At 40.9% G+C, this 24399-nt stretch overlaps 1 protein-coding gene across 3 annotated transcripts; it reads left to right on the forward strand.

The window, feature by feature from the left end:
• The first annotated feature begins 6333 nt into the window (after nucleotides 1-6333).
• Nucleotides 6334-23777, forward strand: CCNC (cyclin C). Of its 3 annotated transcripts, none has more exons than XM_039727012.1 (12): nucleotides 6334-6465; nucleotides 7361-7467; nucleotides 10937-11021; nucleotides 11267-11336; nucleotides 12789-12840; nucleotides 15414-15469; nucleotides 16726-16761; nucleotides 18174-18265; nucleotides 18980-19047; nucleotides 19330-19409; nucleotides 21186-21304; nucleotides 22043-23777. In XM_039727012.1, exons 1-12 carry the CDS (start codon nucleotides 6434-6436, stop codon nucleotides 22095-22097), a joined length of 852 nt encoding a protein of 283 aa, XP_039582946.1. In that variant the 5' UTR covers nucleotides 6334-6433; the 3' UTR covers nucleotides 22098-23777. The 3 variants fall into 3 exon arrangements, with proteins under 3 accessions (XP_039582946.1, XP_039582962.1, XP_039582951.1); XM_039727017.1 differs by lacking the exon at nucleotides 6334-6465 and adding an exon at nucleotides 6493-6893; XM_039727028.1 differs by lacking the exon at nucleotides 10937-11021 and having other exon boundaries at nucleotides 6451-6465.
• The last annotated feature ends 622 nt before the right edge of the window (nucleotides 23778-24399 follow it).

A 24399-nucleotide genomic window follows, 5' to 3' on the forward strand; every position in this document is an offset into this window, starting at 1 on the left:
GAAAGTGTTGATCTGCTGGAGCATAGGAACACTCTGCAGAAAGATCTGGAAAGGATGGATTGATGGGTCAAGGCCAACTCTATGGAGTGCAATAAGGCAAAGTGCTGGGCCCTGTACTTGGGTCACAAAAACTCCAAGCAGCACCACAGCCTGGGGGCAGAGTGACTGGAAAGCTGCCCAGTGGGAAAGGATGAGGGTGCTGGTCAACAGCTGGATGAACACAAGCCAGCATGTGCCCAGGTGGCCAAGCAGGTCAATGGCATCCTGGCCTGTATCAGCAATAGTGTGGCCAGCAGGACTTGGGAAGTGATTGTCCCCCTGTACTCGGCACTGGTGTGGCCACATCTCAAGTCTATGTTCAGTTCTGGACCCTTCATTACAAGAAGGACATTGAGGTGCTGGGGTGTGTCCAGAGAAGAGCAAAAGAGCTGGTGAAGGATCTGGAGAGTAAATCATGAGAAGAGGTTGATGTTCAGCCTGGAAAAAAGGAGGTTTAGGAGAGACCTTATCACTCTTTACAACTGCCTGAAAGGTGGTAGAAGTAAGGTGGGGGTTGGTCTCTTCTCCCAGGCAACTAACGACATGATAGAGGGAAATGGCCTCAAGCTGCTCTAGGAGAGGTTGAGGTTGTACATCAAAAAGAGTTTTTTTCATTGAAAAGGTGGTTAAGCATTGGAACAAACTGCTCAGGGAAGTGGTGGAGACATAATCTCTGGAATTGTTCAAAAAAACAACTGGGTGTGGCAGTTTGTGCAAAGGTTTTGTTGACATGGTGGTGTTTGGTCAAAGGACAGAACTCAATGATCTTGGAGGTCTTTTCCAATCTTAATGATTCTATGCAAAGTTGTTCAGGGTGCAGAGAGGCACCCAGGGTTGCGGGTAGGATAGAGAGGTCTCCTGTCCTGGCTGGGCAGCAGCTGTGGTCAGCCTCCTGACTTCTCAGGAAGCTTTCATTATCCATAACTGCTTAATACTTATTTAACTGAATGTTTGGGAAGAGGTGAGAGAGAAGCAAACTCTCCCTGTGAGGTGCAGGCTACCTAAGAGACCCTCAGCCCCAGAACAGGTCCCCAATGGAGTGACCCTGGCAACTTGGTCTTTCCCAGAGGCAAAGCCCTCCCTGATGGGACACATGTCCCATGTGAATGGGTGACTGGCCTGCAGGTTGATCTGTGTGACTCCCAGGGTTTGAAGGACAGCCTGAGTAACCATCTCAGCCTCAGGGAAGGGTGAGCTGCCCAGGATCCAGACACACAGGCTACTCCCTGCATGGAAAGCCTGAGCTATTGGAGTGGAGGATGCACTTCAAGCTGACCAGAGGAGGAAAAAATAATCAAAACAACAAAACATTTATATGATACTCCATCCTGCGTATGCTCCTGCTGCATGTTTTACTGAGAGAAGGTGGAGTTAAATGCCAGTGTCTGTGACCCAGAAAGGAAAACCCTTTGAAATAACAGGCTACTATGTGGGAATGCTGATTTTTAAAAATTATTTTAGGCAAAGGTCAGTAGGAGGTGGCTGAACCATCTATCCTCATCAAGAGGTTGTCATAACAGACCTGATGGTTTTAATAACACTTCTGTCCCTTCTTATTTATCTTCATGCTGTAAACCAAACCCTCGATATTCTAAGGTCTTTCCCCCATCTAATGAAATTATCCTGAATGTTTTTGACATAAAATATTAAATGGTTTCTTCTGCAGGAGTCTGCTTTGTGTGTGGAAGTGGAAGTGTCTGTGATGGTGCTTCAAATAAAAAATTCTCCCATATAAATCCTTTTGCTCTGACACTGTCATTCAAAACAACAGAATTCTTACATTCAGATACATGCATTACTGAGCAGCTGAACTTTCATTTCATATGTATAAATTTTATTTGTGGCTACTTGCTGCTGGTTTGACACATGGAGTCACATCCAGGGTTACCACTCCTCCAATCCACCTCGCTTGTTGCAAAATATAGCCTAAAAGACCACCATTATTGGGAAAAATATCGGACAACTGTCACATTACCTAACTTAGTGAAATCATAACAAAGGCTTCCATTAGAAGTGACATAACATAAGCTGGAAGGGGTTTTCAATTCCACTTACACTTCTTTTCCTCGTTCCTTCCCTGAAATGTCTCACATTCTCAGCATGTTTTGTGGAAGCTTGATTAAAGTCAGTAAATCTGGTTTTGTACCATTCATTCATTTCCTGAGGGGATATTAAACAGCAGAGGGCAAACAAGAATGCTTATTGTCAGATCTGTGAAAAGATATGTACTGTTTTCAGTTATTAGATGAATATGTAAACATGTGAAAAACCTGAGAGCATCAGCAAAGACTGTTTTTGTGTTCATCCAAGGAAAAGAGATAAAGAAAATATTGTATTTCCAATTGTGGGGGAGGACCCATGAACAAAAAACTGACCATGTATCATCCTATTTATCATGCTATTTATAAGATGTGGATTGGAAGAAACATATTTTGGGGGGGAAAAAAATCTATCCAACTATCCTGTGTGTATTTATATCTAGCAATGGACTACGAAGTATATTCAATATGTTTGTGATAGTTTTTATTAGGGGGGCAGAGGGGGACGAGATCAGCAAGAGCTGACAGATAATTTCATCTCACAAATATGACAAAGTATAATTTCACCTGCAGGTTCTTGGCTGCGATTTTTTCATCCTATGTCTGGATGTCCCTCAGAGCAGCAGCCAGGTCTGGGGCTGAGCAGGAGACATCAGCACACACAGCAGCACTGAACATCTGTTTCATGAAGTCTTCATTTGCTTGTTTTGACACACACACACATTGAGGACATGGTAAATAAAGCCATCCTCCACACAGCTCCTGGAAAAGAAAGGTTCAAAAGCAATGTCAAGGGAAAAAAGGCTCTGTCCTGTCTTTCCCCTGCCATGCCTCTGCCCAAGAAAGCATCTCCCAGCCGGGCCTCCAGGGAGATGGAGTCACAGTGGCATCCACACATGGCCATCAGCACCTCTGCACTGTGGGTCCACACCAGCTGCAGGCCTCCTGGCCTGGCAATGGGCATCCCCAGCTAGAGGAACCTCCGCCTTTTTGCTCAAGAGATGCTGCAGGGCTGAGAATTACAACCCGCCCCCAAGCACTGGGAGCCCCCTGGGCGCCATTCTGCAGGGAGATCTCCAGCACGGCAGGGTGTCCCCTTGTAGGGCACTGGAGGATCTCCAGCATGGCAGAGCGTCCCACTGCAGAGCAATATGTAGCCCAAGGAGTCTTTTTTTCACTCTGGTTTTGGGTCTGTGGAGCAGGGAGAGTTTCCCTCTCCATAGCTCTGTTACTGGTGTGGTCTGCTGCAGTGCTGTGAAATGGGGTCATAAAATATGAGGTCTGTCCTGCTGGGAAAGAGACAGTCTGGGCATGGAGCTGGCAAGAATCTGCAGTGCCAAGTGCTCCCATTCCAGCAGTAGTAGACAGCCCCAGTGATGCCAGATACAGGGTAAGCAGAGCTGTTTCCCATGCCCAGTGTGTAGTGCAGCAATGGCATTTATCATAGCTGTGGTATATATCCTGCCCAGTCCCTACTAATACCCTGCCATACTACAGTGTAAAATCATAGAATGGTTGAAGTTGGAAAAGATCTTTGAGATCATCAGGTTAACCCAGCACTACCAAGTCCACCACTAACCATGCTCCCAAGTGCCACATCCCCATATCTTCAAAGTACCTTGAGAGATAGTAAGTGTAGACAGCCCCAGTGATGCCAGATACAGGGTAAGCAGAGCTGTTTCCCATGCCCAGTGTGTAGTGCAGCAATGGCATTTATCATAGCTATGGTAAATATCCTGCCCAGTCCATGCTCCCAAGTGCCACATCCCCATATCTTCAAAGTACCTTGAGAGATAGTAAGTCTACCATTTCCCTGGGAAGCGTGTTCCAACACTTGACAACCCTTTTAGAAAAGAAAGTTTATCTAAAACTTCCCTGCTGCAACTTGAGGCCATTTCCTCTTGTTCTGTCCTTCTCTGGTGGGAGAAGAAACCGACACCACCTTGCTACAACCTCCTTTCAGGGAAGCTGTAGTGATAAGGTCTTCCCTGACCCTCCTTTTGCCCTGGCAAAACAACTCCAGCTCCCTCAGCTGTTCCTCATAAGACTTGTGCTCTAGACCCTTCACCAGCTCCATTGCTTTTCTTTGGATAAGTTGCACTGCCTCAGTGTCCCAGAACTGGACACAGCACTTGAGGTGCACCCTCTCCAGTGCTGAGTACAAGGGGTTCATCACTGCCCTGGTCCTGCTGGCCACACTATTTCTGACATAGGCCAGGATGCCATTTGTCTTCTTGACCACCTGGGCACACAGATGTCTCATACTCATCCAGCTGTTGACTGTGCAGAAGCACAGATCACCACCACAAAGTAACAAAACACAGGCACTAAATCAGAGGAAGAGAAAGGCAGGAGTCAGGTAGAGGAAGATGGTGAAAAAAAGAGATGCCCACTTGATGTGATAACCAGAAGCATGAGGTTTGCTGCTATTTTGGTTCATCCAGCTGTTTACTGTGCAGAAGCACAGATCACCACCACGAAGTAACAAAATACAGGTACTAAATCAGAGCAAGAGAAAGGCAGGAGTCAGGTAGAGAAAGATGGTGAAAAAAGAGATGCTCACTTGATGTGATAACCAGAAGCATGAGGTTTGCTGCTATTTTGGTTGCTCTAGTGTGTTCAGTGAGGCGATGACGACAAGCTTCTCTGTTATACAGCAGCCTCTGTCTCTCTCTCTCTGCTGATTCCGTGGTGCTGTGTTATGCTGTGTGTGATGTGGTTGTGGTTGTGATCCAGGGCATTTGCTGGCAATTTGATTCAACTCTTTGTGACACTGATACAGCAGAGTAAATTGCTTTTCCCATACCCTGCAAAGTCTGGATATTTTTTGGAGAAAGGTGTCAGGTCGGAGAGCCCCCACTCAAACACGACTCCCCACAAACCCAGCCTGTGGTTTCCCTCGTGTCTCCTTGCACTGGGAAAGGTAAAGAGTTTACAAAATATTTTTTCTCTACCACCCTCCTCCACATTCCTATGTACAAACAGGGTCTGTAACCTAGAGTCTCTCTGGCATGTCAGAACAGTGTCTCATTCTGCCAGCAAAGGCATTTAGAAACACCACTGGCTCCATCTGTCCTGGTTCCAGCCAGGACAGGCTCAATTTCTGCTGTAGCCATGAGGGCCAGGGCCAGGACCTAGAGGTTATTCTATGCCACCTCATGCCATTTGCCAGGGACAGGGCAGGAAAAAAGGCTGGCTTGCAGGCTGGGATAACACTGCAGAGGGAGTGGTTGGGCATTGATGGCGGTTTCCATGGGGTGTGGGACAACTTTTGTTTTCTTGTTTGCTCTGTCATTAGTGTTGTTGCTGTTACTGTTAATTTCTTATCTTGTTCCACTTTCCAGTAAATTGTTCTTCTCTCAGTCCATGATCTTTACCTTTTGTGCCTCCAGTCAGCCACAGAGGGGGACAAGGGGACAAGGGGATGGGGAAGTGTGCGAGTCATGGGAGGTGTGGAGTAGTTTCAGTGTGAACACATTTGAGAATAAACCATTACACCATTTTACCCTCTGTACATCTTCCCTCTCTGCTTCATAGCTCCTAAAAATAATGTAAATTTCCCTTTAACTTACCTGTTCCCAAGTGTTCAAGTGTATGATATTGACACATCTCAATTCGTGTGTTGATACATCTCAGATCCCACCAAGAAGCTGAAAGCCGCCACAGGAAAGAGCATGGAAAGGAAGCAGGCCCATTTACTTCTTGTTTGTAGTTTAAACATACAATTATTAAGTAAATACCTCTAGAGGCTCTCTCTGATGAGGAAAATTCCAGCATGGAGCAAGCTGAGCCATGGAAACTTGGGAACAGATATGTTAAAGGGAAATTTAGGTGTGGTGGAGACAACACAAGACAAGCTAGCTCTGGATCTTCCTAGCTACTTCCAGTAGGGACCTTATTGGGAGAAGCAGCCAGTTTTGCACTGACAGAGGGCAGGTTTGGACTGGAAACAGGGATGAAATTCCTTCCGTGTGAAGGTGGCGAGGCACTGAACAGGTTGCCCAGAGCAGCGGTTTGCCCCATCCCTGTCAGCGCTCAAGGCCGTGTCGCACGGTGCGCTAAGCAGCCAGGCCTAGCGGGAGGTGTCCGTGCACATGGCGGGGGCTGGACCGGGTGGTTCGGAAGGTGCCTGCCCCCGGGCCCATCCCGGTCTGTGTCCCTGTGCCAGCCAGGGGCCTGCGGGGCCGCGGGGCGGGCGGAACCCGCGCGCGGGGGAACGGTTCCCAGTGCCGCGTGTTGCCGGCCGGCGGCGGCCGCCTCCTCCTTCCTGCTGCCGGCGCGGGGGCGGCGGCGCTGTGGCGGCGGGGCCGGGGCATCGCGGGCCCGGGCGCCTCCTCCCCGCTCCGCTCCTTCCCATGGCCGGGAACTTCTGGCAGAGCTCTCACTAGTGGGTGCCGCGGCCGCGGGGCGCGGGGCTCGGGTGCTGCGGGCCGCCGCCGCGCTCTGCCCATTCATTGCCGGGCCGGGCGGCGGGCGCGGCGCTGAAGGGAGGCCCGGGAGCGCCGGGCGGGCGGCGGGGCCTGCTCGCCGCGGGACCCTGGCGGGAGCCGGGCTGGGCTGCGGGAACAGCCCCGCTCAGAGCCGCTTGGGAAGCGTTTGGGCACTCCGGGACACGGGTCGCGTCCCGCTGTGGGTGCCCGCGGCACGCCGGGCTCCAGCGGCGGAGTGCCGAGCCTGGGTCCCTGACACGCTTGTCCCCAGCCGTGGGACAGCCGGGCCTCGGCCTGCGGTGGACATTGGGAAGTGCGATTGATACTGGAACGGGCTGCCCAGGAAGGCGGTGGGGCCACCGTCCCTGGAGGTGTTTAAGGAAAGGTTGGACGTGGCACTCTGTGCCGTGGTGTAGTTGACGGGTGGTGTTCGGTCACGGGCTGGACTGGATCTCAGAGGTCTTTTCCAGCCTGATTGGTTCTGTGATTCTGCCCTGAAACATGCTGAGCGTCAGGGTTTGAGTGGTGCCCGTAATGAAATGGCTGCAACATAAACCCTGTTAGTGACTGTCAGGGTCTAAGATCTGTACAGCCAGCAAATGTCCGTTTGCTGCTGGTGGAGGCTAACCTCAGCCTACCCCTGGTAGTTCATGTTTTGTTGTTTAGTTTTTGGTTTTTTGTTGCTTTGTTTTCAGTTGTCTAACTTTTGAAAACCCTGAAGAAGAGTTGCTTGAGATTGCTTGTGGCTTTGTTAGAGGCCACAAGGTCTTTATCCCCGAGCCTTAACTCATGGTCTGTTTGTTCAGTATAATGTTGATAAAAAGTTGCTGAAATTATTTTCCCTTCCTCTAGCTTACAATGGATTTTGGATAAACAAGATCTATTGAAGGAACGCCAGAAAGACTTGAAATTTCTGACTGAAGAAGAATATTGGAAGCTACAGATATTTTTTACTAATGGTAAAGCTTTTTTTTATTTCTGCCCTAAAATCTGTGCAATGTGTGCCATGTCTAAATGGAAGTTTGAATTGCTTAGAGAATGTAATGTTTTCACTGTTGTATTACATATACTTTCACAGCCTATTTTGACAAAGATGTGGAATATAAAATAATTTGTTGTACTAACACAATTCTAGAAGACCTTTCAGGCTAATTAGCTATATATATAACATTTTGATCTGTAATAGGACAAAACAGTAAATTTTCTTATTTTCAAGAGGTTCTTATCAAAACATAAGAGGAGGAGAAGCAAGCAGAAACTTCTAAGCTAGTGTGTTAAAGGCTCAATGTCAAGCATTAGTACTCAGCCTGGGCTTTTGGGGGGTTCTCAGGGTGGGGTAAGTATTTTAGGTGATCTGTGCCATCCTGTTAAACGGCAGAGTTTGGAAACTTGTTATTTGTGTTTGTTCATTTAGATTCTCTGAAACCTGCAACACAGCCGCGTTTGTCTTCTGACTGATTTCCCAGTACCAGGTGGCTCTCAAATTGTCAACAAGTTTCTGAGAGCTGTTGGCAGGCAGCCTGTTCTCCCAAAGAATTTGGGACTTGTGTGTGAAGTTGTCTAAGATTTATTTGATCTTGCAAAGTATTTAGCTATCCATATGAATGGCCATACCTGAGTATATCAGATTACAAAGGCACTTAAAATTTTCTCTGTGCGATTGTTCAATATTTTAAAATCTCCTTACACAAAGGGTATTACTAACTAGTAACTTGTTTGCAAGCAGCTCTTTATATATTTATTGCAGCAGTCCTTTAAAGTACAGAATGCTTATTTTTTCAGCTATCTGGCCAGACTTGTGGCAGAGAAGTGAAGTGACTTTCCCAGAGCCACTGGAAGATCTTATGTCAGTACTGGAATGGTATCTGTGAAAGATACCGTTGCTTCTCTCTTAGCTCAGTTATTTTTGTAACAATTGCATATGCCATAAACATGATCACTATGGATACCTCTTTGTTATTGCTTATAGGGCATCAGGAAATCCAGCTAGCAATGATGTACCCATTTGATCCATTCCTGAAATTTCTTGAGGTTAAAACCAAGTGTCATAACCTCATAATACAAAAAGAGACAAAAGGAGGGTTGTGGATGTTTCTAAAACTGTATTCATATGCTACTTTTCACTAGTATTAATCTGAACTGTGAAATAAGCTTTTTAAGTGTGTCACTTCATTGTTTTTCTTGTGTAAACAAAGCTTTACAAAGTAAACAAGTTAGTTTGTTAGTTATGGTTTGTGGTTCCCAGGGTCCTTTTCCTTGGCGCTCTGTGCCTCTCCTGAAGGTAGGTGAGTGACTGGGGGCAGCTGGAGAGCAGCTCTGCCAGGATCTCCCCTGTGCCTGTACAAACGCAGCCTACTCTGCAGGAGTCAATGGTGCTGGGCTTTCTGCCCCTCTCTAGCAGAGGGCAGGACAGTCAGGGCTGCTCTGTGCTCAGGCAGAGCTCGCTGTGTTCAAACCTTTGATGTGCTGTATCCTCGCCTGCCTCTGAGCAGAGACCCTGCTTTGGGTCCCCCCTTGAATCCCATCTGCACCACCTGAGAGCAGATGAGGCTCGGCCCCAGCATGTCACATTCAGTGTGTGTCAGCCCAGGAGATGGTTGTTCCCTAAAGCAATTAAAATCTGCATGGAGAGGGGCAATTTCCTGCTGCTTTCTCATTGGAAAACAAGTGCAGTAGATCACTAACTGATTGTGTGGTTCCCTGCAGCTATGAAGAGAAGGAAAAAGATATCTTCTAAAGTAGCTTGAAAAAAATCAACTGATGTTTGTTTCTCTGTTTGGATCATGAAGCTTTAACTGGTTTTGGTTGAGAGGTGTATCAGTTGTTTTCCCTTTTTGGTTTTGGGCAGAAGCAGTAATGTTTGTGTTAGAGACTACTCAAAATACTCAGATTTAAAACAACCTTTATGAAAAAACCCCAAGCTATTGAAACTGCTTACTTTCTAAACATACAGCGATAAATGATCTTACAGTTTCTTTTAAAATATTAAAATAATTACAAGCATTGGACTTTTTCCCAGTGTATACAAGCTTCCATTTCATTAAGTCTCTCTAGGCTCTTGTCCATTTTTTTCTTCTAAACCACACTTGATTTTTCTCTGACAGCAGATGGCCTAACCATTCCTGAAAATCCCATGGGAGTATGAGACATATTTGGAGAATTCTGTTTAGCCTAATACTTGAATTTTTCTGATGCCCTAGTAGTAGGACAGCTTTTTAGCCCCATGGTGAAATTAAAGGCAAAAATTCTTTCCAACCTCCCAAGATACTCTGATCAAATGTTTAATATTTGTATAGACATTGCATACTGGGTTTAACACCCTTTTTGTAAGAATTGCTTGTCCTACTGTCACTGTCAAATTAGTCCCAGTTTGGTATTCTCTAGAAAAAGAATGATATGACACAGGCAGGGATTTAGTGTTGCTTTGGGCCTTGCCAGTGGGTGACAAATGTGTACCCTGGCTGTTTGCAGGGGATACATGATAGGAGCATGGGCAAAAAACTCTCTCTACTTGAGTGTTTAAGTAGAGAGTAAGCATTTAGTGGTGACTGACAACAGAATTGTTTGCTTTTCCCACCAACGGTCACTGTCTTGGTCTTGCTGTACATATTTTAAATATCTACGTAAATGTATTATAAAATATTATTTTTGACATTTCTCATGAGGGAGGAAAAAAAGAAGAGGGAGTCTTCACAAGAGCCGAGCCGTTCTCAGAATAATGGCGGCGCAGAAGTGTGGGAAAAATAACAAGTAACAACCTTATGTTTCACTGTGCCATTCTTTACATCCAACCCCTGCTCTTAATCCCAGCTTGATGCATCTAATTTGCTTGGCACCTTTCCTTTGCCTGGGAGGCCAAACAAGAGCTACCTGCACAGATGACACCAGGGTTGTTTCTTGGCCAACTGGCAGAGGACCACCGTGATGGAGCAGCTGACTGCATCCTCTGGTCTCCCACCCCCTCTCCCTAGACTAAATATGTCATTTTTTTAACACCTGCTGCCTCAGCCAAATTTAATGACCGTGTTTGTGTTGGCAGTTTTACATGTTTGAAAAAATACCATCCATTTTGTGTGGCACTGAAGAGCTGAGGATTTATATTTCCTGTGTCTGAATTTGTTTTGCTCTAAAATGGAATACCTGAGCTTTACCCTTCCGAGATTTGTGGTCATACTGACATTGTACACAATGAAGTCAAAGTTCCTTTTCCTTTTTGAAGGTGTCCCCAAGCTTCAGGAGACAGCGGTTCTTCACCTGCAGGTCCATAGGTTTACAGCAGCATGTTGTCTCTCTAGAGCAGCAGAGGGAGAAGACTGTGGTGCTGCTCCTTAGAATCCCCAGCACTAGCTGTGTTTTGAGACCCTTTGCTATTTGGTATCAAATTGTTTAAAAAAACTCAACTCAAGCTTTTGTTCATTTTTTTTTAAGTTATCCAGGCTTTAGGTGAACATCTTAAATTAAGACAACAAGTTATTGCCACTGCTACAGTCTACTTCAAGAGATTCTATGCCAGGTAGGACTGTTTACTATGATGGTACAAGAATAAAACATTTGCTAGGCACATTTTGGTAGCCCTTTAAAATTGGAGTTCTGTATTAAAAACAGTGCCACTTTTGTTTTCTGGATGGTGTAAAGCTTTTATGCTTTAATAAAGTTAACTTAAGCTTTGCTTTTTCAAAAGGAAGTGTGGTGCTCTTAATAGATTAATCGTTCTATATGTATGAAACAACGTATTATAATTTTGTTGTAACATTTCAGATATTCCCTAAAAAGTATAGATCCAGTATTAATGGCTCCTACGTGTGTGTTTTTGGCATCCAAAGTAGAGGTATGAAGTATTACAATTTTTTAATGTAACATTATGTGATGTATGAGAGAAAGAAAACGTTTAGGACTTTCAAATTTTTTGTCTTTCTTCATGCTTTGGGGGTTGAAACCTTCTCTTTTTTGCATAGATTTCTATAGCATTTAAGAAAAGGAGACAGAGAAGGCCTTCAAAAATTGTCTGAATTACTAACCCTGAAGTGCCTCTGAAAATTGGAAAAAGATTTTAAATGGCTGTTTCACTGTCACACAGTGTTTAAAAATTTACATACACTGTATCTTAAATTGTGTATCTCTTAAGCAGTGTCTCCTTTCTGGTGTGTTTCTCCTTATTTATGTTTACTCAAACTTTAAAACATAATTGGAATTTTTTTCCTAATTATCTTGTTCTATTTCATATAGCAAGGGATCCTCAGAGTTTACCACACTTTCATTACTTGGATTAAAAGTGTGTTGTAGCTCATGCTCTGTCCTTGGGAAGTTATCATAAGGGCCTGACCCATTAGGGGTCGTGGTGAGAGGGCTCCATGCCTCCACCATCGGTACTCCCCTTTGAATGTGGCCAAGAGTTAGCATCAGCTGGGTGCTGCTGTTAGTTCTCTGTAATGCAGCAAGTTTACAGCTGTTTGAGAAGTGTCTGTGTAGTGGAAAAAAGTCCAATTGGCCACTTTATTATATGTCAGCACTAAGTTTTACAGAAGGAGCTCAAATACTGGTAGAAACAGTCCTACTAAACTAGTGGTGACATGTGATACTGTTGTCTGTACAAGTACTATGACACTCTTCAGTGTTGGGAAGACATCAAGGAGAAGAGAGGAAGTGTTGGAGAGAGTGATTTTTAATCAACCAGTTAAATGAGCCTTTAAGCAGGCACAGACATAGAGTGTATATACATAGGTGTAGCTTAAATTAGAAGTCTGTGTAGCTTTCCTTCCTGTGTAGCCTTCCTAAAGCTTCTGCAGCTTTAGAGGGCAGCACTATTGATTCAGCTATCGGCTTCTCTGAAAGAACACTCTATACAGAAAATTTTCAGATTGCTGACTGTCAGCACAGGAGCTAAGACTTTACAAAAACAAAACTAAAAAGAGTAGTTAATGGCAGGTTTCTAAAGACAGTTTTCTTTCCAAATGGGATAAGGAAAAAAATAACCTCCTTGAAGCCTTCTTCTCTATTTTGTAAAAGGAATGTTAGCCAGCTGAGCTTTTGGTGCTTTTGTACCTTTCGTAAATTATTACTGTTCCTCATAAACAACCAAGGAAATTAATCAATGAAATAGCTCTTAGGTAAAGAGTTTAACCCTGTTTACCTTAAGGGGAAAAAAAAAGGGGTGGGGGAAAAAACCCAAATACTACAAAAAGAAGCCCAGTTTAGTAAGAAGCCATTATTTTAATTTGATAACAGTGTGAGTGTATGGTGTTTCAGGTGGTTCACCTCATTTACCATTCTTTTTCTTCAGGAATTTGGTGTTGTTTCAAATACAAGATTGATTTCTGCTGCTACTTCTGTATGTAAGTATCAGTAATTTTCATTACACCCTAGTTAAATATCTCTGTAGGGAGATCAGTTGGTTTCTTTGCTTTTTTTTAAAAGGTATTTTTTTATCAAATCGTGGAGGATTTGATAAAAAGAGCCAGTTTTATAAGAGCCAGTTAAAACCATTTAGAATTATTAGATTCTCTTTCCAAATACAGAGACAGAAGGGTCCTTTTTGTATTAGTTTTTGGGTGATTATGCTTGGAACTTATGCCAGGCGTAAGCAAAAATGAAGTAATAAAATAAAACTATTGAAATTTATAAACAATCTTGAGTAGTAAATTGAATGCTGAACTACTCAAAGATACAATTGGAAATTTGCATCTTTGCCTGTTTAATAAGAGGTATGGCTCTGTGAAAGTACCTGTTTTAAGAATTTTTGGTAGGCTGTATACCTTCAGATTTTTTAAAATCCTTTTTACCTCATCATAAAATTAGTCTTTGGTATTTATTTCTAAAAATACATTTTATGACCAATTGTTCACAATAAATTCAATAAAATTACACTGTAGTTACTTAGTTCTCTATCTCTCCCACTTGCCTTTGTATTACCCAGTTTATGTAACTTTCATGTCATCCATCAAACTCTTGAAGTGATGTCTTCCTTAGCTGAATGCAGTTATCTGACCCAGAAGGTCCAGCTGCTCTCAATGGGCAATTCCTGGCAGTGCTCTTCCAAATGTAGGTCAGTGCTTTCAAAATCCCTTGTAGCTGTTGAGGGGCCAGGTGACTGGCTGCATCTGCAGCCTCCAGATGCAGAGAGTGTATCAGTCCATGGCGCTGGCCGTGTGACAGTTCTGCCACCAGGAACTGAAACACATCTTTGGTGCCAGCATGACCAAGACCAGTACTGGATTTAGCACTGAGAGTTGCTATTTTGATATCAGAAGCATCATTGTGTGGAAGTTTTGATGCATAAGTGTGACGGTTAGATGGATTTTGGTAAATACGCGACAGCTGATTTTACTTGGATATCTAGTTCTTAGCTGTGCTGTTTCTCAAAATTCTAGTCTCAGGACCCTACAGAAGATTTTCCCCACAGCTCTTCCTTCAGATCCAGAAGTCCTGTCAGTCCTGATAAGGACTCTGCATTTCATGGAAGTGGGGGCAGGCAACAGGCTTTCTCCAATTATTTATTCTTTTATTCTACCTGGTCTTCCTTTACCACAGTTGCTTCAGTAGCACACAGCAGTTTTTGGGAGTTCTTAATACCAAAGTCAAGACAAGTAAAAGTGAAAACAAGCTAACAAAAGGACTGGCGAATGCAATAATGACTGGGTTAAGCGGTTTGCTTGCTTTTATCTCAGTAGCAACATAAAGTTAATAACACTTGTTTCCTTTGTAAGGAAGATGATCTTAACCTGGTTTTTAACAACCTCTTCCAAAGGTTTTTCTTCTGTTAACACATCTCACTAAAATGACAGCTCCATGTAGTGGTTGTGTCTGCAGCTTGCTTTGTGGGAAAAAATGCTTTTTCTCCCTATCTTCTTTCTCAAATTGGTATTTTTTTACCATGTACATCTTCAGTTTGCATGCATCTTGAGAAACTTCTATTAATTTTTCTCTTTCTTGAAGTAATTAAAATTTCCTACCAATAGCCCCGTCTTGGCGTCCTACAACAAATTTTCTAATGAAGTTCACCTTAGGTCTAAATGGTGAATTCTTTGGTCCAGAGGACGGATACTGTCTTTTCTTTGAACTGAATGTCATACTGATTTTCTGGGAGTAATATCAATAGTATCATTTAATAAAATACTGTCTGTCATTAATATAAGGAATATTGTCAACTTCCAGGATGTTAAATGTTACTTGTTTTCCTTAGATGACAAGGACTTAAAATAGCTTTTTAAATGTTTGTGTGTACAAATGTCAAATCCACATCTTCAAGTGTTCTTGTTTTTCTTTTCCAGCATTCTAACATGAAATCACTCTGGTTTTGCATATTAGCATACTTCTTACCTGTACACTAACTGTACTCATTCTCTTTGCAAAATACACAAAGATTAATTAAATATCTCAATTGGAGACAATCATTACATTATGGACCTGCAAGAAGTCTGCCTGAGCTCCCTTACCCTGCCCTTGGGCTTGCTTTTCTAAGACTTCATTAGTTCCTTTAAAATCTTGCATGTTGAAGGATCAAACCTATGTAAAAAATCCCAGATGAAAATTCCATTTGGATTTAGTGTTTGTACTGAGATCCTGAACATCAGTAGCTGGAGAGCTGTGTGAATGATGACTTGTGGGAAGTTAGCTGTCCCTGAGCTAGTTGGTGGTTAACCAGAAGACTTTATGGTGTCCAAAGCAGCAGTCAAATGTCTGGCTGAGTATGTGTGCAAATCTGGGTTTCAGGTGTATTTCTCTTTCCTTTTCAGGATCTTAAATCTTGTAATTTATCTCTTCTCTTTGAAATAAAGTTTTTTGTTCTGAAAGCTACAAACTGAGAGTTGTGTTGCCAGGTAGATTTGAAGGGCGAATTAATAGAAAGGGAAAGACATAAAAGTACTAATTACATTATTTTTAACATACTTTTTTCTGTTTACTGTAGTGAAAACTAGGTTTTCATATGCCTTTCCAAAGGAGTTTCCTTATAGGATGAACCATGTAAGTATGCTATTTGAAATACAACTTGATCAAATAAATTAATATTTGCTAGCAGGAAATGATTTCTTTTAAATACCAAGAAAGACATATTCTCATATTCATGTGTCAGGCTTATTCATGATTAGTTTTGTGTAGAATATTGGGAAAGTTACTTTTAAAAATAATGAAAATCTTATGTAACCTCCTTTCCTTAAATTTTTGACAGGAAAGACAAGTGGGGTGACTGAAATGTAGTTTTTCTATAGCAGGATGAGAAAAGAGATTTAGGTTTTTTTGAATATTCTTGGTTACAAATACATTGCTCCAGGGAAAGTAAATGGCCTTTACACCTGGAATGCTTCCAAGCTTGCACACATGAGCAGTTGGCTTACAGAAAGCAGTTTTATTTTTGCCTGTAAAATTTAATGGCTCTTGAAAAATTGTTCTTAATTAGTACTTTAAATTTACCAGTGGCTTTCAAGGTATTCTAGTCACAATACTGAGAAGTTCTGTAGTTTTTCTTAAAACCAATTTTTACCTGTGCTGTAGAATTTTGAAAGCTAAACATCTAAATAGTTTTAGATTGGCTGTAACAAATACCACTTTTTTTTTTGTTTGCTTTTCACCCAATCTAGAAAGCCAAATGATACATCAGAATATAAAATACCTAAGATCTTATAATAAAACTGCACTGCTCTTTTATAGATAAAGGCAGATGGAAATACGTTTTGGAGTACTGCTTTTGTCTAGCCAAAGTTGTCCAGTCTTTTCCTTCATGTCACCAATACATCACCTTCTGTATTGACAGTGAGAGCTGGTTTAATTGCTACAGTTACACAGAAAATTTCATAGGAAATTAAATCTGATAATGTTTTGAAAGGCTATTTGACAAGTTAGTGAGCTGATAAAGATGCTCTAATTCTACAAAAGAACTTCTCTGTTGCTGTGAAGTTTTTATGGACTGGGAACAATTTGCTGCTACCAGGTATTGAAACAAATCGGGCAAGTGCTGCCAATGAAGCAGTCTTTCACAGCAAACTTGATGCAAAATATTTAACCTGTTTGTTACTATGACTGGAGTTGAGTTATAACAGTGATAAGGCAATAGCCAATAATAGTTCTGTTTGGTTTTGTAGTTTCAGATAAAATGCATTTAGGACTGTTGGAAATAGTTGTTGAGAATTCCTGTGCATGTGTGATGTTAAACTATGTGTCAGTTAATTCTTTCTGCTGCCTTAAACATACTGCTTATTAACTGTGATTTTGCTTCTTTACAGATACTAGAATGTGAATTCTATCTCTTAGAATTAATGGTAGGTTGGGTTTTTTGGTGGAACTGCTTCTGTTTTTGTGAGAGAGGTAACTGTATCTAAGTCCTGATGCAGGGACTGGGATGTCAATGTCCTTTTTCCTAGATGGAATGGCCAGTTATGACCATGAAGAGTTGTATTCTTTCTATGCCCTCTCCTTCTTGCCTGGAAGAATCTGGGGCTACACATACATATTCTAGCAGAAGGTGTGGGTACTATCCCATTCAGGCTAGTCTGTAACAACCTAATAATTAGAGTAGGAGTAATCTTCTAGGAAGTGAGATGTGGGTTTGAATCCTGTGAGGAAGAAACTGAATTCAGGCCTCCCATTTTCTGAGATGGTGCTGTAACTATTAGGCTGTTGGATGAAAGGAGCACAGTGGGACATTTTCTTCCAGATCCTTTCAAAGAAAGGAGTCATACCTGATTTTTGTAAGAGTAGCTATCCCATTGCTGTGTTTGCTCAGGTAGCTGAAAGGAGGCAATCCAGGCTTCTTACAGGGCTTGGATAAAGTAGTGCCTAATTTCTGCATATGGCTTGGACTTGGATGGGTTAATCACTGAACAAGTACTACTGTACTAGAGCAGTTCTGCTCAAATGCAGAGAAAAGAAGTGAGAAACCAGGGAGCAGTTTACTGAGTTAGACAGCAGATGAGAGAACATGTTTTGGGAACTGAACACAGAGATCAGATGAAAGGTTTTGTTTGTACCTACAAGTAATTTTAATACAGTTTTTAGATTCCTGTTTAGATTTAGTCTTTGATACCTCTGCTATTCATGGCAGTAACTCTTGAGTTTTGTATACAGGAGTTTTAGCACAAGCTTGCATTTACAAGAAGTTTACGTTTTGGGGATTCACTTATTTTTCCAATGCAATATATAGTGTATAGTGCAGTAATGGTGTTTCACGTAAGTGTTCAGCACATGTAACTTAATGTGGCTTTTCCCTGTAATATCCACACATTTGGCTGCTTTTAGCAAGAGGATTATTCCTTCCTGTTTACCTGGACCTGAAATGAGGGGATTTGAGAGCAATGGAATTTTTCTTATCTTTCTTTCCAAACCAGCATCAATTATTTTGGCATGTTCTCCATGTATGGTATTTAGTAGCAGACTGTTTTCTGGCAGCGTTTTGTATTTCCAAGTGGGAATTACGGGTTTGTAAGCAAATGAGGTTTCAGTGTGCTGCAGATGTGACTTTCTGTGTCTCTGAGGGGAAGGACTTTGACAGACTGGCAACTGTGCTGTATAATGGTATTCTAGAGAGAGCACTGCCCTCATTAGAGCAGGGCTAGGTGTTAGAATGCTACTCGAAAAAAATCACTAATTGACTTGTAAACAAAATGTTTTAATACGAACTGACAACGTGCTCTGCATTGAAATCTAACTTCTGTCCTGATGACATTTTTCCTAGGACTGCTGTTTGATAGTATATCATCCTTACAGACCTTTGCTCCAATATGTGCAAGATATGGGCCAAGAAGACATGCTGCTACCTCTTGCATGGTAATGAAGACAATGGAAATAGTTCCTCCTTTCATCAAGAAAGCAAGTGTTTAACTGTTATGCTTCAAAGGTGGTTAAGCTTTTGCTGAACCAAGCAGGCTTAGCCATTTTTGAATAAAAAGGGTGTCCTAGTTAACCTGTGCAGGTATATGTCCCTGACTTAGCTTATTCTGGCTTTAGCCCTGTAATGATTTTACTTTGCATTGGTCTAATTTTTATTTTTTAGACTAGTTCTAGTGGCACAGTTTCAACATTACTGAATGGTGACTTTGAGTAGAGGAAATTTCTTTCTGTCAACATTGTCATAGGAGGTAAAAGCAAATATATAGGGTTTTTTAGCTGTTTTAGGAGAACTCTTATTCTTCAACTGTTTCAAATACAGAAAGACAGTAGAAGTACTACTTTTATGCTAGCCTTTGCTTATTTGTCAAACAGATAATTACTTGATGGTATACATACACATCCACTGCAGAAAGACATTTATGTACTAAAAGAATGATTCCAAATAAACTTCTGCTGTGACTACAAGGGAAAAAAAAGGCTTTAAGAGATTTTTACAAGGGAAAAGATCTCTTTTCTTGATATTTTGCCCTGCAGCCTCATTGCTTTGACCATCTAGAAAACTTACAAAATATTTGTAAACCAACAGCAGTTTTTGAAGGAATATAGTCTAAAGATGAATAGGAAGATACTTACAAGTTCTTTTTTGCACAGGAGGATAGTGAATGACACATATAGAACTGATCTTTGTCTGCTGTACCCTCCTTTCATGATAGCTCTAGGTAAGTAACAGGTAATGTCTCCTGTCATGTTTACCTGGATGTATTCTGTGCACTGTCCCATCACAAACATTCCTCAGAGTGCCCTCATAAGGTGCTTCAGGCTGTGTCTCAAACAGCACTGACATTGTAGCCTTGCAACTTAAAAAGCCTAAAAGAAAAGTCAGATAATTAATCCTGAGTTTTCTTTGTTGAACTGTATAGCATTTATAAAAAACCAGAATATTTCTAACTGTATTTGGAGTGTTATCTTTGTTCAATATCCATGTCACCTGATCTTTTCAGCTTGCCTACATGTGGCCTGTGTTGTCCAGCAGAAGGATGCAAGGCAATGGTTTGCTGAGCTGTCTGTTGATATGGAAAAGGTACTCTGTTTTTTATTCCCACCACTTGTTATGGACTGACCAGAAATGGTAGTCATGGTTATCTTACACATCTGCAATACTGATTTGAACTTAAAATTCACTGCTCTTGATAGATGCTGTTGCAGTTAGGCAGATCCCTTTGGAAGGGAGACAATGTCAGGTTATTTGGTTATCACCCTGCTCTGAAAGTCAAGATAAAACCATTGCATAACAGAAGACCATTGCTGGTATTGCCATTTTCCAGACAGAAATATAAACCAAATATCTTTTACACTGTTTGCCAGAAAAATAATTCCCAGCATTTTTCTGTCACACAAGGTTGTCAGTATGAGTTTGACTTTTAAATTCAAGTGCATGTGATTTTCTGATTCACTTTTCAGCATCATGCCAGCAACCTGTTCTCATTTTCTCCATGTACATGTGCAGAGTGTAGGATAATGTAGAACATTTTTGATATTTTCAGGATGCCCAGCACTGTGACTTCAATCACTGCTAAGCAGGGAGACACCAAGATCATTCAGTTGAGTTCCCTACTAATGCAAATTCTGTGTCAAATAATCCCCTTCATTAATTTATTAGGTTTCAGGGTGCAGTTGTCCTTACATGAACAATGTTCTTCATCCCCACTAGTTTCTTTTACTTTTTAGGTTGGCTTCTTTAAGCTTTATTTAGCTCCAGCAAGCAAATTGAAGTAGTACTCATATTCCTTATCACACTGTTTCACTTAGCACATTTTTTCCAGTGTTTTTTTGAAACTGAGTGTCTGGAATTAACTAGCCTGTTATAATTGAGAGGTACCATTTCCCTCTGTGCCTGTGGTATTGCCCTTTATCCCACTGCTGTTACTGCATTGTGTTTGTATTCCAGGATTTGTCTTGAAATGTAAACACAGTGTGGATACTATGCAGCATGGAGAGCTCTGTGAATTATGCTGTCATACATTCAAAGGCAGGGTGGTAATAAACTGGCAGCAAAGGAGAACCAACATGTACAATAGATAAAATTACCATAAGCTTGATACTGAGTATCTTTGAATGTTTACTTGTATTAGATCTTGTGTCAGTGATCCATGGGCATGGTGAAGCACCAACTGTGATTTTTCATTTCAAGGACAAACTATATTGCTCTAGCACTTAATCAAACATCATGTATTAAAAAGAAGAAAGACGTCTACTTTATTAATTTAGAGAATGATGACACGTATAATGAATGAAATATTCTCCAGCTTTTATGTAGAATATTGCACTAGAAATTTAAAGGGAAGATAGGAAGTCCAAACTGGTATGGAATGCTTACACTTCCAGAAGCAGAATATGAAGTGTCAGCAATTCTTATTATATGTGTATAGGAATGTAAGAAGTATTGAAAAACTCCTGGGCTCTTTCTTGGAAGGAAAGAGTTCAGATGAATGTTTTGTGGTTTTGGGCTTTTGTTTTCCCACACCATATCAGGGAACCCCTGATATGTATGGAACATTGATAATCATCAATTACGGTATTGATAATGCATGGTCATATAGCTGCAGTCATGCTGCCCAAGTCTGTGTTTTCCCAGGAGCTTAGTTATAAGCTGTGACAGTAGTAATTAAAATGCTAATTAAATGCTTTTTTGGGACCAGAGTAAATGTGAGGCAGCTCTGTTCATAATGTGAAAATTGTGTTGCTTAGTTCCAGTTTGGGGCCCGTTTAGTTAATTGCACACTGAAACAGGCTATGTATGACAAAGGTAAAATCACTGTTGTGTCTGACCTTAGGAACTCTTTTCTTTCTAATACAGATTTTAGAAATAATCAGGGTTATTCTGAAGCTGTATGAGCAGTGGAAGAACTTTGATGAGAGAAAAGAAATGGCTACTATTCTTAGTAAAATGCCTAAACCAAAACCACCTCCAAACAGGTACGGTACTTCCTTATTGCACCTTTCCTATGGAAAAACTAGACTGATCTTAAGAATGTGTAAATGTTTCATTCAAGGTACAGTGTATGTTTTTACAGTGCAGATATTTCTGATACAAAACCAGGCTGATTGTTCAGGAGCTGGTGGGAAGCATAACATTCACTATCTTATGGAGAGTGTTAATGTGATTAGAATGTGATCAATACAGCTCAGCAACTCTAAGGAACCCCAGTGTGAGGCTCCATGGCCAGATTCAATGGAACTGGGCCTGCTTGATGTCGTATTTAATTACTGTGATTAAATACCACTGCTGGGAATCTGCACATGCAGATTCCTGTGCACATGCTTATGTAATGTGAACTTTGCAGTGTTGACTTCAGAAGTAGATTCAGCAGGCAGCTTCATGGTCATATATTGAATTTATTATTCACATAAATATGGTGAGGTTATTTATGCATGCTGAGAATAACCTTTGGGTTTTTTATGAAACTGAGCAGAATATTTTGACCTATTTATGTGTATGTTGAAATATAACAAAGTAAAAAAATATTTATTACTTTCAAAATACTGTATTTTTTAATTAAAAAAAAAAAAAGGATAAAAATGTAATGTGGTGCTTCTTATTAACAGACCTGTTTTTGTTTTCTTCAACAGTGAAGGAGAACAGGGTCCAAATGGGGATAAAAATGTAATGTGATGCTTCTTATTGAACAGACATGTTTTTGTTTTCTTCAACAGTGAAGGAGAACAGGGTCCAAATGGTAGCCAGAACTCTAGCTATAGCCAATCTTAAGGCATTCCAAAGAATTTCTTTATGGACCACTTTGACTCAAGACATCCTGGGATATTTCCTGTGTTCATGAAATGGACAGAAGGTTTTAGTAACATCTTTGACAAAGAACTCGAAGAATAAATAGCTTGTTTGTGTCAAGCATCTTGAAAGCTTTTTCTCTAAAACTACATCATTTTCTCTGAGGCTGGAACAAATGTGCTAAGATTTTTCAGTGTAAGGAATCAAACTTTAAACCAAGCTGCAAAAGATTAACGTTTTTCACTCAAAACAAATAGTTCATTATTGGTTTTATTTGTGTTGAAGTGAGCTATTTTTAGAGCGACAGTAACCCGAGGCCTAAGTGTAACTGTATTAATGACTTGTGTTGTTTTCATTTTGTTTGTGACTGAAGGAAGATAGTGCACTCTGTGTTGAATCTATCCATTACCTTCAGTTTTGTTGATTAAAAAAAAAATAAATACAGATTCTGCAACAAGTAACACACAGTCCTTCAGAAACAAATGCCTAGAAAAGCTTGTAAAGAACATTGTTACGGTTTTAATGAAAACTGCAGGAAAGAAAGTCAGTTTCTGGTTTTTGGTTTAAGAAAGCTATATTCCTCAGTAGATCTACTTGGTTGTTTTTGCCACGATACAGTAGCCCAGCTTGCCAGAGAAGTGCAATATGTATAGTGATTCTGCAGTTTTCTGAAACATTTCAAGTATTAGAAATTAAGACAACCCAACATACTAGGATTTTTGTTTTTTTCAAATAAATGTACTGTATGGTACAATCGGAATATTTCACAATCAAGTACAAGTCTGGATATTATTGCTATTTTTATGGTGGATTTTTTTGTAGAGAAGATATACACTGTTAGTCTGCCTTCACTGTTAGTGTGAATTTGCGTGGTTCATTAGAGAGTTTATTTAAGAGGATCAAGTGTTTGGTGAGCTTCATACTGGCTAATTTTAATTGGGATGTTAGGAGCAACTCTAGAATAACTGAAATGGGATTCCTTGGTTACCTTTGTGCTGGAGAAAATGAGATTTCTTCAAACAGAAGGCCATATCCTGCATTCCTTACTCAGGCAGATATCCCACTGAAGACAGGAATTGGCCTTAATTGATTACTTGATTTTTTTAGATAACTTTGTTTCTAGCTAATTTCTGTACAACTTTATTTTGAATGATAATGCCAACTTGCCCAAGTATAAAAGTTGAATGATAAAGTTCAGTAACATTTTGTTTTGTTTTGTTTTCCTGAAACAACACATTTCACTGCTCTGAAATCCTGGAGGGAAATTGAAAATGTGTGATCTGTGATGTGTCTTGGTTCAAAAAACCCTTGTCCCCTTAAAAAAACCCCACCTGTTTTTGCAAATAACTGTCTTTGTAACTGGCTGGTCATTCAGTGAAATATAACTGAAGTGTTTTTGTATGTAGCTCATTAGGCTACTAGCATTTATTTCTGTTCAGGTTATTTCCATAAACCATTTTGTGAACCAGCCCCAGACACTTTGGTGAGGTGGAAAAAATATACATTTTGGTCTTTGCTACTTGGTTGCCATTTGGTCCATACCTTTTATAGACACTTGACTGATGAAGTGTAATTTGGCTATTTTGCTTTCATTTCTTGAAGTCTAAAATGTGCGATTTGTAACGTGGACTTGGGGAATAGAAATAAATCAAAGCAACTTGACCTGTGTTGTGTGCAGTAATTAAACAGGAACTATTCTTTAGGTAAGCATCAGTCTTCTCACATATACTTTCTGCCAGGAAAGTTCATGTTTTGGATTGAGGAATTAATTAAGAATTCTGGCTAGATTAAAATTTTTCTTGCTGCTGAAGAGTCTTTGCAGACTTGACTTCACACCTTAAAGCACAATGGGACCTAAATCTTGGAGCTAAAATGTCAGGCACTTCTTGATGGTACCTAGAAGTTTCTTAAGGCATTTCTCTACTGGGAAGATGAGGCTAATTTTACCAACTTTGATTCCAGTAAAAACAGTGAAAGGCAATAAAGTGCAGTCGAAAGAGCTGGATTCAGTGAAGACAGTTTTAAAAAGATGTAGTTTTGAACAACAGGAAGTGGAACATAATGTGAATTCAACAGTCTTGTTACTAAGCATGCAGAAAAAAAATCACCTTTCTTGTGCTTCACGTCAAAGGAGAGGTGCATAAAAATGTGGTATCTCATTGAAAAGAGAGGTAGCTAAAACTCTTCACAGATTATGTGGCAACAGGTTACTCTGAAGTGTCAAAGCAAACACAAGCCATCTATGCCAAAAAGACTTAAAGAAAAATCCCAAAGGAACCAAACT

Source organism: Passer montanus, unplaced genomic scaffold (genome assembly GCF_014805655.1).
Source record: "Passer montanus isolate IOZ18808 unplaced genomic scaffold, ASM1480565v1 scaffold11, whole genome shotgun sequence".
In the NCBI taxonomy this organism is placed as follows: Eukaryota; Metazoa; Chordata; class Aves; order Passeriformes; family Passeridae; genus Passer; species Passer montanus.

Coding starts and splice junctions, on each gene's coding strand:
- CCNC (XM_039727012.1), top strand. CDS start 6,434: ATGGCCGGGAACTTCTGGCAGAGCTCTCACTA. Junction 15,470..16,725: donor TTCCTTATAGGATGAACCAT/GTAAGTATGCTA, acceptor GCTTCTTTACAG/ATACTAGAATGTGAATTCTA. Junction 18,266..18,979: donor ATGCTGCTACCTCTTGCATG/GTAATGAAGACA, acceptor TTTTTTGCACAG/GAGGATAGTGAATGACACAT.